The sequence below is a fragment of the Lutjanus erythropterus genome, chromosome 11, assembly GCF_056507025.1.
Source record: "Lutjanus erythropterus isolate fLutEry1 chromosome 11, fLutEry1.hap2, whole genome shotgun sequence".
Lineage (NCBI taxonomy): Eukaryota > Metazoa > Chordata > Actinopteri > Lutjaniformes > Lutjanidae > Lutjanus > Lutjanus erythropterus.
The window spans coordinates 21,958,504-21,973,778 of NC_139327.1; the positions used below are offsets into that span (position 1 = coordinate 21,958,504).

Here is a 15,275-nt window from a genome sequence, read left to right on the forward strand (position 1 = left end):
GTCAGTGATGTGATTCAAGGCCACACCTCTGACATTTTGTCACAGGACATAATGTTATTTTGACAAAAGCGATCAACCTTCCCTCACCTTAAATTGCTCCACCCTTTCCAGTCTGTCCAGATCTGGCACCAGTCTGATTCCATCTTCCAGCGTCCGCAGAAACTCCACCTGGAACTCCACCATCTCCCCGAGGTTACCAAACAAAACATCCAGCTACAACACACAAACACAGACCATCATTCTAACACTGCAAGTACATTCAGAGCATAGTGAATGTTAATGTTATGCGCGCCTACAACATTTCATACACTGTTTTCTACAGTTGGATTAATACAGATCAGGTAGAAAATACCTCATCTTGCGTGAGGAAGCTCTCTTTCTGCAAAGGCGTCAAGTAGCACTCTATTAGGCAGCTCAGGTCCTGAAAGAGATGCATGAACATGAAACGAACATGAGTAAGATCAGCCTGCGATCAGATGCTCAAAGAGGAATGAGGAAGGGCATGTGTGGGCGTTTGTTGATGCGAAGGCTGTTTAATGTGGAGTCATTACTGAGGATTTTAAATAACGGCAAGAAATCAGCTCTCACAAGTATGAACACAACCCACATAACACGAAACGCGTGTCAACATTCTGCATGCCTGCTTCTGCTGTTTTTATCTCGACTGTGTACAATTTTATCTTGTTCTGTAAAGGACTTTGTAACTGTGTTTTTAAAAGTGCTATACATACAAATTATATGATTATTATGATAATTGGAACGCTCCCCACAACGATAACTGAATATAGTTTCCCCAGAAAAGTCATGATTATGAGTTTGTGTGTCTTTTGAACAGATACAGATATGGATGACTCACTACAGGTATTGATGTGTGTGGTAAAGGTCATCTTAAATCAAAACACTCGAGGAGATGTTGTACTGACTTTGACGTATGTCTTCTCCGTCTCCACCAGTTCATTGATGACCTTGCGGAGTTTGTCTGCGTGGGAGAGCTGTCTCTGGGTGGCAGTGCCTGCTGTGGGCGGAAAAGCTGACACAGGGCTCGGGGAGAGGGACGACGAAGACGACGATGAGGAGGATGACATAGGGCACTCCAGGGGATTCATGTCATGGAGACTGCGGCAGAAAGCGGTGACTTGCTCCGTGCTCTGCATAGAAAGAGGACAAAAACAAAACATGTCACATTCTGCACATTTGCAGGATTTTCAGAGGGCTGCAGTAACATTTTATTTGAATTGGCTGTGCATAAGAATGTCATCACACTGCCATAACAATGTCATGACCCCTGTTATGGACAAGGAGGAATCATTCTGAATGTTTGTCATTAAGTGTCATGTTGTCATTAAGTGTCATGTTGTCATTAAGTGTCATGTTGTCATTAAGTGACATTTGCTCAATTATGTCATTTATTTAAATGCAAAGTTGACATTGTTTGAGATGTCTTTGTTATAACAACTTGACATTAAGACAAAAATGTCTTTGTTATGAGAACAACAAGTTTTATCACATGGTCAAATGCTTTATAACAGTGTCGTGATTGTTTCCCCCTGGACCCCAACTTGGTCATAAAGATGTTATTAAATGTTATAAGGCCCATATGACAACAAATTAGAGTACAAAGGCGATTAAGCTTACAGAGTTACCTGATAGATAGATAGTTGGCTAGCTAGCCTCCTAGCTAGTTTACTTGTTTATAAAGTACACTAACTGGCTGACAGCCTTCTCGTTAGCTGTAGCTAGCTTTAGCTAGTTAGCATGGTTAGCCGCTGAGCCAGCCACCTAATTAGCTGACTCAGCCCCAGGGTGCCAGGAGCCAAACCCAGAAAGAAAAAACCTCAGTACTGTACTCTCTGTCAAACTGGTCACTGTCAGTCTCTGGAGTTGCTTTCAGTCCAGATCCAGATGGGTTCTCCAGTTCAGCTAGAGGCTGAGAATGCTAACATGGCTGGGGAAAGTCTCAGAGATGAAAAGAAACTGATATAGCTACTTCCATCATCAGCTCCAGAAATAACCAATGTTTAATTCAAGATGTTAAAATGTCAACAATGTCAGCTTTGCATCAAAAGTGACAATACTGACAGAATGACACTTAATGACAGCAGTCATAAACTTTCATAAAGACTCCAAGTTAATGACCCGTGTCATGGCATGGTCATTACAGTGTAATAACTTGTCATATGTACACCCCTTCAAATGCTCACCCCTTCACATTAAGTGTTACCGTGGCTACCATTTGTGCATTTTTACATGTTATACAAAATAGAACAGAAGCCCTTTGAGAAGAAAAAATCATTTTGTGGATGCAGGCTTGTGTAGAAGATATCTCATGATATTCGCAATGCTCATACAGAGATGCATGCAATCAACTGAAAAAAATATGCACCACCAACAATACATACAGCACATTCTTGCAAAACTTGCCATAACAACACCCACTTACATCTCCGGTATAAAAAATACCAAGCATGAGCAGACCTGCCAAACTGGTAGTAGGCCCTAATGTTTAAAGAAAAGTGGGGGCTCTTCCCTTCCACCTCCCTCTGGCTATACAGACCAATATTAGTGACTATTGCTGCTACTAAAAGTCATACATTGCTTGTATAGTAATGACGAGGATCAAGAGAAACTAGGAGTTGCAAAGTGAGAGTCAACGACTTCTGGTAAAAGCTCAGATGAGTCATCTTACTGTACGCACTGATGTGCAACAGCCGTTTAAGAATTACAGACCGGAACACATGCAAGAACATGAATAGTGAGGACTGAGAGTTTCTGTCCACATCCAACTGTTTCTTTCATAGTCCCAAGGCTGTGAAGGTGAAGGGAACAGAGCGTAGGCACAGGAGATAGAAAAATAGAAAGTGACATAGGAGCGTCATCGAAAGTGAGAGGCTGGATGTGTTAAGGCAAATCTGAAATTCACAATGAGTAATATAGCAATCCTTCAATACCAACAACAATTCTTATTAATCTTTCCTTTGTCTGCAAATACAGCCTGATAATTTGCTTGCTATGATCAAAAAATTCCATTATCTCTGGATTCAAGTCAAACACGTGAATCTGTGATTTCATGGGACTGTGTGCAAGCCAAGTCCAGGCAGGCTGTTGCTAGGACTGCGAGGTCTGTCGAGGGATGGAACGAGAGAGAAGGAGAAGTACATTTTCATCTTTTCACTGTCTGTTCTGAGCCAGAACCACTAGATTAAAAAGACAATTAGAAGAAAGAATCTCCTTGAAATGTGGGGGAATGAATGAGCTCAGCCCACACAGCAAAAACTAATTGCAAGGGATTCATACTCCACGTCTCATTTAATGGAACTCCTGTTCAACACCAACACTACATGCCCACTTCTAGCCTTAACAGAACTCAGTACAATTATAACCCTAATTATACTGTAAAAAGCATTAAACAAACTAAAAGCTTTGACTTGATAAGGTGGGACCTTTACCAGGTACTTCCCATCTTAGATATCTTGGACTCAAAACAAACAAGTGCAATGAAACCACCACAACTAGGCAGAGTGAGTCATCGCAGTGCATCTCTGTTATGCGCAGCTGATCAGGTGATGTGAGCCAAAATCTGTATCCGCAGAGAACACAAAGCAGGAGCAATCCGATTTTCAGCCATCGTTCAGTTTGACGGGATTAATGCTTCTAATTCAATCCTGCAGTCATCAGTGTGATTCATAAAAGTCCTTTTTGCAAATGTATGTCACACAAACATCCCTAGTCTGTGAGGGGTCAGTGAAAGAAAGTGTTTTATCTATTAGAGTATATGATACAGCTGCAACTAGCAATTATTTTCATAATCTAAAGTTGATTGTTTATTGTCTCGAATAATTGATAAGTTGTTTGGCCCATGAACTGTACAAAAATTGTGAAAACTGTTGATCAGTGTTTCCCAAAGCCCAAGATGACCCAAAGATATTCAGTTTACTGCCATAGAGGAGTAAAGAAACCAGAAAATTTGACAGTCTGAAATCATAGAATTTGGACATTTATTGCTAATAATGACGATTCAAAATTATTAATTGTTTATTGAAATAGTTGGCAATTAATTTAATAGTTGACAGCTAACTGCAACAAGGGGGAGTCACGGCAGAGAACCTTTGTTCTACGCTGTGCTCAGACTCCGATGATAAAACAGTTGTGTTGATGCTAAAAACCTTGTAGCAGGGATCAAATGATAACCCGAAATTTTTGGTTACTATAATTGTGAAATCTTCATACTATTCCTCTCCTCTGTGTAGGCCTACTTTTCTGCATACAGAATACTGATCAGGAATCAATAAAATCTTATCATTTCCAATCCTATCACTGATAACATACTGCACCTGCTTGCAGGGCACAAAATTAGCACCAGCTAAATACTGGGAAAATAGGCAAGTGGCTGGTAGATTTGCTTCACTCACCAGCCAAAAAAAGGAAACCTATTGAGTGGCTGGCCAGATTTACAAATGTTCACTAGACATTTGGCCAGTGGATAAAAACATTTTGCAGCCTGCCTGCTTGTGTGTTTCTACAGACAATTTACAGACAGCTGGTCAGCTGGGGACATGGCTTGTCTCTGCTGATTCCATGGCTTGTCTCCTGTTGGGCTGCACCAATGACAAACATAATTTTCCATTGTGGTATTCAAACCAGTTTCACAACCCTGCTGGACGGACATGCGCGCGCACACATGATTTGACACACAAGCTGATGTTTATCCCATCAAGTCAAGATGAGCTCCTTCAGTCACTTGAAGGAGACCACACAAAATTATATAACAAGAATAATAGGACCTATCAAATCTGATTAAATACTTGCTAATCTTCAAGTCATTCACACTGCATGGACAGCATCACTTACACAGGGTCAAATTAGTCATATTAGAACATCCAAAGTAGTAATATTGACTTTGTGGATAATATTAGGGATGCATAATAAATATTAGGGAAGATCATGGAAAAAAAATCATGCTTTTTATTGAACTAATACAGAAATTATAGCCAGCAAATAGTGGTTAAGGTTTTTTTATGAACGTAGTTTTTGTTGTAATGGGGATGTCAGTTAGATCTGGTTTGGTCAGAGCAATGGAATATTAAATCATCCATCTTTGCTCACTACATCTGAGCACTTTTTTTTACCCTCAGATGTGCATAAACTACAGGTTATATGAAGTTTTTAAAGTACAAAGATGTTACACAATCGGTTATCTTATCTGTACTGGCCATGAGAAGCAGGTTATTATCAGCTATCATACTGGGTGAAATAAATCCATAACATGCATCCCTGTATTCAGTTATGTTAAATGAGCTTAAACATTTTGTCCATGAACAGACAAAATAATCAATAGAAAACAAATGCAAGGATGGATGTGTAAACAGAAACACTCATCCACGCTGTATGCTGCGCATCTATTTCTCTCTATACACACAAAACAGAGCAGTGACATTGACAGTCACTGCCACTAGTAAGCAAGGTCTCGCCCTCGACAGCCAGAGGAATTAGTGACAGCCAAGTGACAGATGGAGCAGCGACAGAGACGGATGACAGTGGGAGATGGAGATGAGACAGAGGGACAGGGTGGAGAAGGATGGCTGTGTAATACCTTACCACCACTACAGATTTAGAAGTGAAGGGAAGCATAACTGTTCACAACTTTTCAAGCTGCACTGGGGCTGCAACTAACGATTATTTTCATTATTGATTAACGTTCTAATGATTTTCACCATTAATCATTTAGTCTTTAAAATGTCAAAAACTTGTGGAAAATGGCATCACAGATTGGCTTTTGGACGGCTGGTTGGACAGAAGAAGCAAAGACTCTTCATTAATTAATGTCTTATATTACACAAAGAAAAGCAGAAAATCCTGAGATTTAAGAAGCCGGATCCAGCAAATTTTTGCTTGAAAAATGATAAACTATTTTTTTTTTTATTGACCCATCGATTCATTGACTAATCATTGCAGCTCTGATCTTACTGATAAATACGTTATGAGTACATAATACATAAAAAAAAAGTCGATATACATCAATGAACTGACATTTTTTGACGTGAATTTTGATTTAAATGATTAAATTCAAGATTAGCGATGTGATGTAATCACAATATGTCATCAGACAAATCTCATTATTTGTTAGAAGGGGTTGCTCCACTACAAACTGAACCTCTAACCATGGCAGTGCTGGTACCATTGCGTAATCACTGGTCTCTGCAGGATCACAGCCACAGTTAAAGATGGGTATCGAGAACCAGTACTGGTTCTTAACAGGTCAATACCAAAATACTGGTAATGTCCTGTACTGCTATTGGTATTTATGCAATTTTACATAAACAGCTGAGCTTAGTAAGGGCTCACTTTGATAAATCTGAAAATGCAGCTAAATGCAATAAGTCAGGAAACAATTTAACTTATTTCTGCAAAATAGTAATCTTTTCACAATCTTTTGTGTCTTTTTGCACAAAATTATAGCAAACATTATCAGTATTGATAAGTATCAGTATCAATAAGTAGTATCATTATCAATAAAATCCTAATGATACCCATCCCTATCCACAATACAAGTGATCACCGACACACACACACACACACACACACATATATATATCAGACTGCACGGCTCACCAGCTGTAACATATCATAGATGGATTCGGTCGATTGTTTGGAGTTCCTCCTCCTCCTAAAGGCCGACATACTGGCAGGTCAAACCGAGTTCAACAAGAAGTCAGATGTCCGTTTCCTGTCCTGCTTTTCAAGTGCAGGTAGCTTCCGTTCCTCCGCGCCTCTCAGAGCCAGAGGGATTTGTTTTCATCTTCCTCAACACTGTGCAGGATGTATGGTTCTTGAATGTGTCCAGCCAAAGTCAAAGTGTGTGCAAAAGTAAATGCCTCACACTGCTCTGCACAACACTTCTGTAGCAGCTCAACAAATAGGTCATTACACAGATTGAATTGAACAGATTGCAATAAACAACAGCACTCTCATGTCACCTTATCCTACAGCCTCTATCTAATCAGTCCCTCTTTCTAAATCTCCCCGACTGCCTCTGCATGCTCCCCTCTCATCTCCCAGTTTCCACTCCTCTTTTCTCTCCGTCTCTGTCCTCTGTCTCACTCCTGTCCAGGTGTTTTAGAGCAGCAGCAGCAGCAGCAGCAGCAGCAACGCAGAATGCTCCATTAAATAACAAGATCAAACATCACATCCTTATGAGAGATGGAAGAAAAGAGGGGAGGAGGAGGAAGGAGGGAGGAGAGAATAGGAGGTGAGGAAGCAGTGGGTGGTGGAGAGCCAAACACTCCAACAGGAAAAGACAACAGGCATCTGGCTTCTATCTCTTTTCTTCTTTCATCGCAGCCCAGAGAGACTTATGTCACCACACTTGAGAAGGACAGTAGAAGGTAAATATTATGGATTTGAGCTTGCAATCATGGCTTAAAATAAGCCACTGAAATACCAACATCACAATACAATCAATTACAGACGGAGTTTGTGATCAAATGGAACAATTCTGGACTCCAAATTGAAATAAAAACATACCCAGCAACATAAGAAATGCCGTGATGCACTACACATCTCCTCCTGGTAGTCAAAGCAGCTTGAAATGAATTCATTCTACATTTGTCATTTGATGCAGGTTTGACTGGAGATTCAAGTTCTCCTATAACAATTGCTTCCATCTAAAGCCTTAAATTGACTTTCAAGCGTCACTTCTTGTCGATCCAGTGATGGCTTGCAATTCCACACCTGCTGCAACACTTGTCATTCCTGAGAAACATGAGTTACGTAAGAAGACAGTGCCTTAATTCTGACTGATTTAGAGAACAGGGAGCAGAGATAAGAAAAGAGTGCAACAGCTGTTAAATATGAAGGGAAGGTCTAGGATTTCCCTTCACCTCAAGCCAGAAAACCAGTATTGACAGTATTTCAAAACATTTGTGCTTAAAATCTTAGCGGAAATAGATCTTTGAAAATGTCAAAACTTCAGGGAGGATACTCAATCTTTTCTCAAAAGCAAAGTGTGAAATATAAATGAATCATAAATAATAATAAATAAATCAGTAATCAGAAAATGAGCATATGCAACAAAGAAAAAGAAACCAGCTCAGGAGAGAACATATAAACATCCAGAGAGTAAATAAAAAAAAAAGGTCCCCAGCGGCAATACCTTTTCTCTAGTCAGTCCAACACATGCATTTCCTAAACCTGGAAACGACACACTACCCTTTTTACAAAATGTACTACATTGCAGACCCGCCCTTCAGAACACAGTCACAAGTACAGCTCGAGGGAGGAGCATGGAGGCATGCACAAACCTGCTCTCACACCCATCAGCTGAAACCATGTACAGTGAGAGCCAGGATAAACACAGATTACACCAGATCCACACGTTTGGCACACAGGAATACATCACACCCATTTATACACATGTGGCGTCCTTCATTCTGACATGTACAAGTACACAGATGTACAAGTAAATAGAAATATAGCAAATGTATAATGGCATGTGAGCAATGGTACTATGAAAGAACAGGCATGTACTTGTCGGTGTCAGTGAATACAGGGAGGAGGAGGGGAGGGAGACAGAGTCTTAAAGTTCAGTTTCATCTGAAATCAGGGAAACGTGCAAATCCATAAATCCCTGCAAGGAATGATGGGATATGCAGCATGACACAGGGAGAGAGACTTTAATCATTTAATCTCAAGTGAAAGGATGACGATGTTATGACATGACTCCTCACAAATCTGTGCAGGAACATTTTGACTTGCAAGCTTCTTGGGTGAAGCAAGTTTCAAGAGCAAGGTTTTATTCTCTCTTCTCTTTAAGCAGCAGTGACTACCTGACATTAATAACAGAACAAACTATAAGAAAAATCAGTCCTGTACATTTAAATGTATTCAAATTATGGGCTATAATATCATATTACACATTATAAATGGCTGGATACTGAAATATTTCAATCCATATTGGTAATAATACTATAATAATATTAATTAAAAACTAATATTAATTCTGAAACAATGTGCTCTTGGTTGCATGTACAGTGTTGGGAACATTTTTGTTATTTTACAGGCTTTATGAATCAGCACAGTGCTCCCTCCAGTGGGAGACTGTGAAATGACAGCAGCAACTGGGACAAGGCTGTAAGGCTTGTTTCAAGAGAGGTAGGAAGAGAAAAGGTAAGGTTTAACCTCGTTTACTCCCCGCCTTCCTAACATAGAAGAGGAGTGTATCATTTGAAAGCTGGAAAGTTAATTTGAGATGCAGCTGACTGTGCGTGAGGTTTGGGGTTTTGTTGTAAAGTTTACAGTGTATGAGGGCATAAAACATTATGATTTGGAGCAAAGTATAACCATTTTTGATTCACACTGATAAAAATGGCCAAAAATCCCTCAAAAATCCCATATTTAGGTAGAATAAGTAGGATTTGTCAAGGCACCAAAAAGATAGTTTAGTCTGTCAGTAGGGTCAAGTTCAATGAAATGGTTACTATGGGGACTAACAGCACACATGAATACAATTGTGCTTATCGAGTCTAAGCTCTTCAGTCATAGTGAATTTATGATATTCCAATACTGTTTAATGAGCAGAGAGTGCAGAAATATTCAAATAGAATAGGTGGAAATAAGATTTATACTGCATGCAAAAAAAATTTGTCCAAAATTGCATGGCATAAGTGGACAAAAGGGGAAACTCTTGTGTACCCATAAAACTTATTCAGATATACTGAAGTAAGAGGTCAAAGAATGACAGTGGGAGATGGAATGCTTTAGGTTTTCTTGTTTCATATGATACTAGTGTCTTCAGCCTCTGAGAGATAGTAATTTTGAAGAGTTGAAGAGGTTAAAAAAGATTTTGAGGTTAACGACGGCACTAAAGTTATGGATTCTTAGTAGTCAGTGATTACATTAAACAAATGCACTGCGTTAAAAGAGCTATTTAACCAGAATTATACCATCAGGAGTCAATCAAAACAAATCATAATGAAAACTGTCCCCCCACCCTTCACACACTGAATAATGCATTTTCTATTTCAAATGCCCTTCAGCCAAACTGATAGAGCTTTGTCAATTATAAGCAGCACTTGTCAGTGGAGCTGACTACACCTTGGAGAACACTGGCAATCACCGTCATCTCTATTATCGCCATAATCGCAAGCAATCGCTGTTTTATTCTCCGGCTGGTTTATCATATTGAGGAGGTGGCTCTGTGCTTTGTCTAAAATAATGAACCTCCCTGTTTCCTCCGGCTAGCCAGACACTCATTTATCTGCACTAAATGATGTGAAACACTGTGGAGAATGAAGTAATTAGAATGTGGGGATAATTAAAATTGTCCCACTTTGCCTCTTTTTCCTCAGTCTTGCCACCACGAGACCGCAGGCAGTGGGTGAAAATGAGGTAAGACGCAATCCTCGGCACTTCAGAGACGAGTGCAGGAAACAAAACATGAACAAAAAAAAGGGGGCAGCCCATTTTTTTTTTTTTTTTTTTTGACATGGTTTGGGGAGTTCCCAGGGATTCTGTGGTTAAGTTTGGATTGTCTTTGTTGATGGAGGAAGCGTCCAAGTGCTACAGGATCAGGTCAGGGCTCACAGCCGGCTGGAGAGCTACAAGAGCAGAGTTGCTTGAGAGCCAGTAGCAGCCTCATGTTGTTTATGGTAATGAACAGCGGGGGGGCTAGTGAGGAGGAGGAGGAGGAGGGTAAGGAAGGACAGGAAGTCAGGAGGAAACTTGGAAGGACAGGAGAAAAGAAAAAAGCTTTCAAAACAACAAGGACGGCAGATAAAGGAGCCGGGATGATCAGAGAGGACAAACATAAAGAACACTGAGCTGTCACGTCAGACAGGACATGGTCACTAAATATATGACAATAAATCACTTAGCAGAGGAAAAAGAAAGGTAGAGACAAAGGAGGATGAAAGAGGAAGGGTAAAACAGACAACAGATGGAAATTAGGAGAGAAATCACATGTTACACTGGAGCAGGAGATTAGAAACTGAAAGGTGAGATGAAGATCAGTGATTTTCAGAGCTTTGTTAATACTGTTGCACAGTTTTGATGCACTGTGTTGCCTTATGTTGCCTTGCTCACGCAGCTTTGTTTTTCTATCTATATTTATGTGGAACAGATGTTGTAGACTGACTGTAGACTGTGTCTTTATCAGTTCAACCACATATATAGCTGCTACATAGTGAAAGGAAACAACGTTCCTCAGGGACCAAGATGCTCCATAGAACAACAAAAGAAAATGCACAGAACCAACTAAAATATACAAAACCTAATACACCGAATACATAACAGACAGATTACAAAAGACTATGCACTGTGCATTTAGTGTGCAACCATGTGAGGTGTTTGGTTGTCCCAGCATGTTCTCCGGGTCAGGATCACACACTGGGCCTGAGGATGTGCCGACAGAGCAAAAATGTTCTGACAGTGCGAACAAAGTTGGTAAGACAGTGCAAAGACTGTTAAAATATTTGAGCTGCTCTAAGTGTATTTATGCAAATTTTGCAGAAATTGATAATCAGCCAAAACACACATACTAAGCAATAAAAACATTTGGGTAAACTTTACAGACAAGGGTGAGCAAGTCTCAATCTGTCATTATTAAATCGCCAAAGAGATTACATTGTATTTGGGCATGTGAAGATTCAGGTTTTCATGATAAAGCACAATAAAATATCTGACAATTAGTATTACCGTTTCAAATACTAATTATTATTAAGACCCTGTTTGATTACCATGCTCGGAAATGCTCACAGCAAATATATTCCAGCATCAGCCAAAGTTAGCAACGGTTGATTTTTTGGATATTTTTTGTGCTTCAAGCGCCACAAGTTGACTGCCATCTATCAGCCAGGAAGGCTGATATCTCTGATCTATATTGATAAATGGCACTACAGGCAAGAGCAAACATGTATTGTGTAAATACGTATGTTTTTACACAATACATCTGTCCTTTGATTATGGGGTGAACTGTCCCTTTAATTGGAGATACAAACGTGCCCTCATTTAATAGTAATAAGATGCTACAGTGACTTTCCTTCCCTATATAAAACAACATACAGTTGGCACTAGTGACATTGCATAAACTTTTAAACATTACAATGACGCTGCACACAATTTAAAAGGTATAAAGATTGCAATGCTGCATTTTGTGTTTTCTGCTGTTTCACTTGTTAGAATAGATTTGACAGGATTTCTTCTTGCATGTAGAAGCACTGTGAGCTTAAAATAGCAAAGACTTTAAATGTTAATGGGAACATTGAGGAAATCTAAACTGTTTTGTAAAATTTAACAAATCACTGAATGCTTTCTCCACATGAAGTGCACCAAATGAGACTGAAGCAGGCCTCTCATCCCCACCCAGCCATCCTGGCAACCCTATCTGTCAGTCTTTCTCTCATCTCCTCATACTTTGTTTCCAACTAATAATGGCACATTGGAGTCAGAGAACCACCACTGTCCAACAGGACTGAGTCTAGACCGGAGCCGCTCTGACCTCTCCCATTAGTCCTCCCTCGGGACTGAAGCTCACTGACACAAATCCAAGAGGAAGAACACAGCACCATCCCTGCCCTTTCCTCATCTTTTGTTCATGTCTGGGCTACCGACAGAGAAGTGCAAAAAAAAAAAAAAAAAGAAAAAGTTTCCGGTGGATAACTGGTTATCAGACATTGCCATGGTAATGGAAGTGACAACCGTATCCAAGGGAGACCGGCTGGCACAAGGCGCGTCCCAGCAATCACGGTGCCGACCCTGATCAGACCAGACGTAATCTTAATTAGAAAGTGATGCCGCTCACTCGCTCTTTCACTCACCTGTCTGTCTCCATCTCTGTGCTCCAGAGCGCACACACATCTGTTCATGTGCTGCCACTGACACCTTCTCTCACACACACACACACACACACACACACACACACACACACACACACACACACACACACACACACACACACACACACACACACACACAGTTTAACACTGCAAAATAAAGTTGTTTGATATGCTGTCAACACTCTATAAAAACTGTTACTTATGGAAGAACATGGTTAAAGGGGAAGATTCTGCACTTTTCATGTGGATGTCCAGTCAGTGCTGATGGCAAATGTAGTTAACTGAAGCAATAAATTCCTCAGTGTGTGATATATTGACAGAAAGCTAAGATCTAATGCTGCAAAATCAGGGCCATGTTCAGCAAAAATGGCAAAAAACTGTGCTTCCTTTTTAAAACATCAGAGTTTTTCTACCTGTCACTGCTGATTGGGTAACACTGGCAAACCAATTGCACACTGTTTCAAAGAAAAATGTCGTTCAACCTGTGAAGCATAACAAAACGTTGCACACCACTTTCCTGCATCCAGTGTGATAACACTGGATCAAGGAAGAACAACAGGGGAACTCTCACTTCGCACCACATTTTTCTGTGGTGTGACACATATTATTGCTTCACACTGACTTCACAAATTTAAAATCATTTTCTAATTTATATTGCATGAATCAACCATCAAATTGGACTTGAATTTTCAACGTCAAAGGCTGTGTGTGCATGTTGTACCACTCACACACTTGTGTTTCTCATCTTAGATCTTTTTGTCCAAAAACAGCCTTTGTGTAAAAGGTCACAAGTATCACATGAGAAAAAGCCTGTAAACATCTCCCAGCTTTTCTCACAGTCACTTTTCTCTTTCTGGCTTTAAACACATCCTGACAAAAAGGAAAAAAAAAAGCACCTGATAGTGAAGAAATATTTAGGATAAGACCTGCCAGAGGAACTTTATATAATCATAAACAGATGGATTCTACAGTATTTGCTTCAACAAACATCCAGAGATGAGTTGGATTGTTGATCAATGATATCAGTGTTCTCCTTTTAGTGTCTGACAGATCTGAGATGAGAAACTGTGAGAAATGAGCCATGCTTCCCCTGAAGCTAAAAGAAAAAACAAGTCAGCAGGCTGGAAGATGGCAACACAACAACGCAGCTAATCAGCCACTTCAAACACTGACCCACAAGTCACACACACGCACACACATATTGACACCAAAGCTGCTGGTCTGTGTCTGCACATCTGACAGGGTGTGCATGATACTCCATCCTTTGTAGTACTACACTTTTAATCCCCAGCTCTGCTGCATGTGTGTGTCTGTGCATGTTTGGTGTGTCTTTGCATGCCGTGTCCTACCTTCTGTCCAGTCCCCATGAAGGTTTTATCTTCCTGATGACCACCAGGGCTCTGCAAGATCAGCCGAGGTCTTTCCTCCAAACTCTCATCTACGCTATTCACTGTCAACCCCGACACCTCGTCCAGGATGTCCTCTACAGTGACAAAGGACAGAGCACTCTAATATAAGTTTGTTTATATACCACCTTTCAAGGGCAAATGTCACAAAGTGCTTCACAAAAATAAAGAAAAAATTAGAGACTTGTAACTGGTTTATGGATGTTTTGGCAAGACAGCTGAAAATAAAATTACAGTAATCAAGATGGGAAGAAATAAATGCATGTATAAGCATTTCCGTCTCAGATATGGACACAGTAGGCCTGAGTTTAGCAATGTTTATCAGCTAACTGAGACAGGAGTTAGCCCACGGTTTACATGCTGGTCAAGACACAGCTAAAAGCTAAAAAGTTAATTAGCCTACTCATGATGGCTGGGAAGAGAAGCTCTAATTTTTCCCCTTTCTTTGAGGAACTTATTTTTCTCAATCCATCTCAAAGTGGCAGCTATTTTAAAAGTTAAACCTCCTCACGTGTAAGTTTAAAGTTAATACTATATCAGTTTATACTGGAGTTTAAAGTTTCAGTGCAACATAATTTAATTTAATTTCTAGTTTTAGAGTAAATTAAACTTAAGGTGATTTAAAATTGATCTCTTAATTTTAAACTAGTTTCTAAGTTTAGTGCAACATCATTTGAAGTTCATCCATAATTCAGTCGGGTTTAAAAATTAATCATTGTTGGTACAACCTAGTCTTAATGTTTTTCAAGATACGACTGTACAGTATGTATAGTCAAATTGGTTATTATTCCATCCGTATCCGTGAGAAATTTCCAATGTCTCCTCTGTGTCGAAGGCCTCTTGCATACACCCATCTTCTCTTAATCATGACATCATGGATAACCTCCATCTGGCTGCTCAAATGTTTTTACTCCTTATCTGACCCTCTGTGTATGGCGTATCCTACACAATGACAGCTCCACGCAGCTGAAGGATTCATATTAATATTCATACTGCTCTGACTCTCTGTATAAACACCGCCAGCTTGTCAGCCCGTGCACCG

General features: G+C 40.0%; 1 protein-coding gene across 3 annotated transcripts in view; it reads right to left on the reverse strand.

The window, feature by feature from the left end:
* LOC146319051 (rho guanine nucleotide exchange factor TIAM1-like) overlaps positions 1 to 15,275 on the reverse strand; it is an 82,600-nt gene that overhangs the window by 9,148 nt on the left and 58,177 nt on the right. For all 3 annotated transcript variants that reach the window (XM_084731288.1, XM_084731289.1, XM_084731287.1), the window contains 4 exons: positions 14,177 to 14,310; positions 924 to 1,148; positions 353 to 421; positions 88 to 213 (listed from right to left, as the gene is read on the reverse strand). In XM_084731288.1, coding sequence (XP_084587414.1) covers positions 88 to 213; positions 353 to 421; positions 924 to 1,148; positions 14,177 to 14,310 — 554 coding nt within the window. The remainder of the gene's footprint in view (positions 1 to 87; positions 214 to 352; positions 422 to 923; positions 1,149 to 14,176; positions 14,311 to 15,275) is intronic.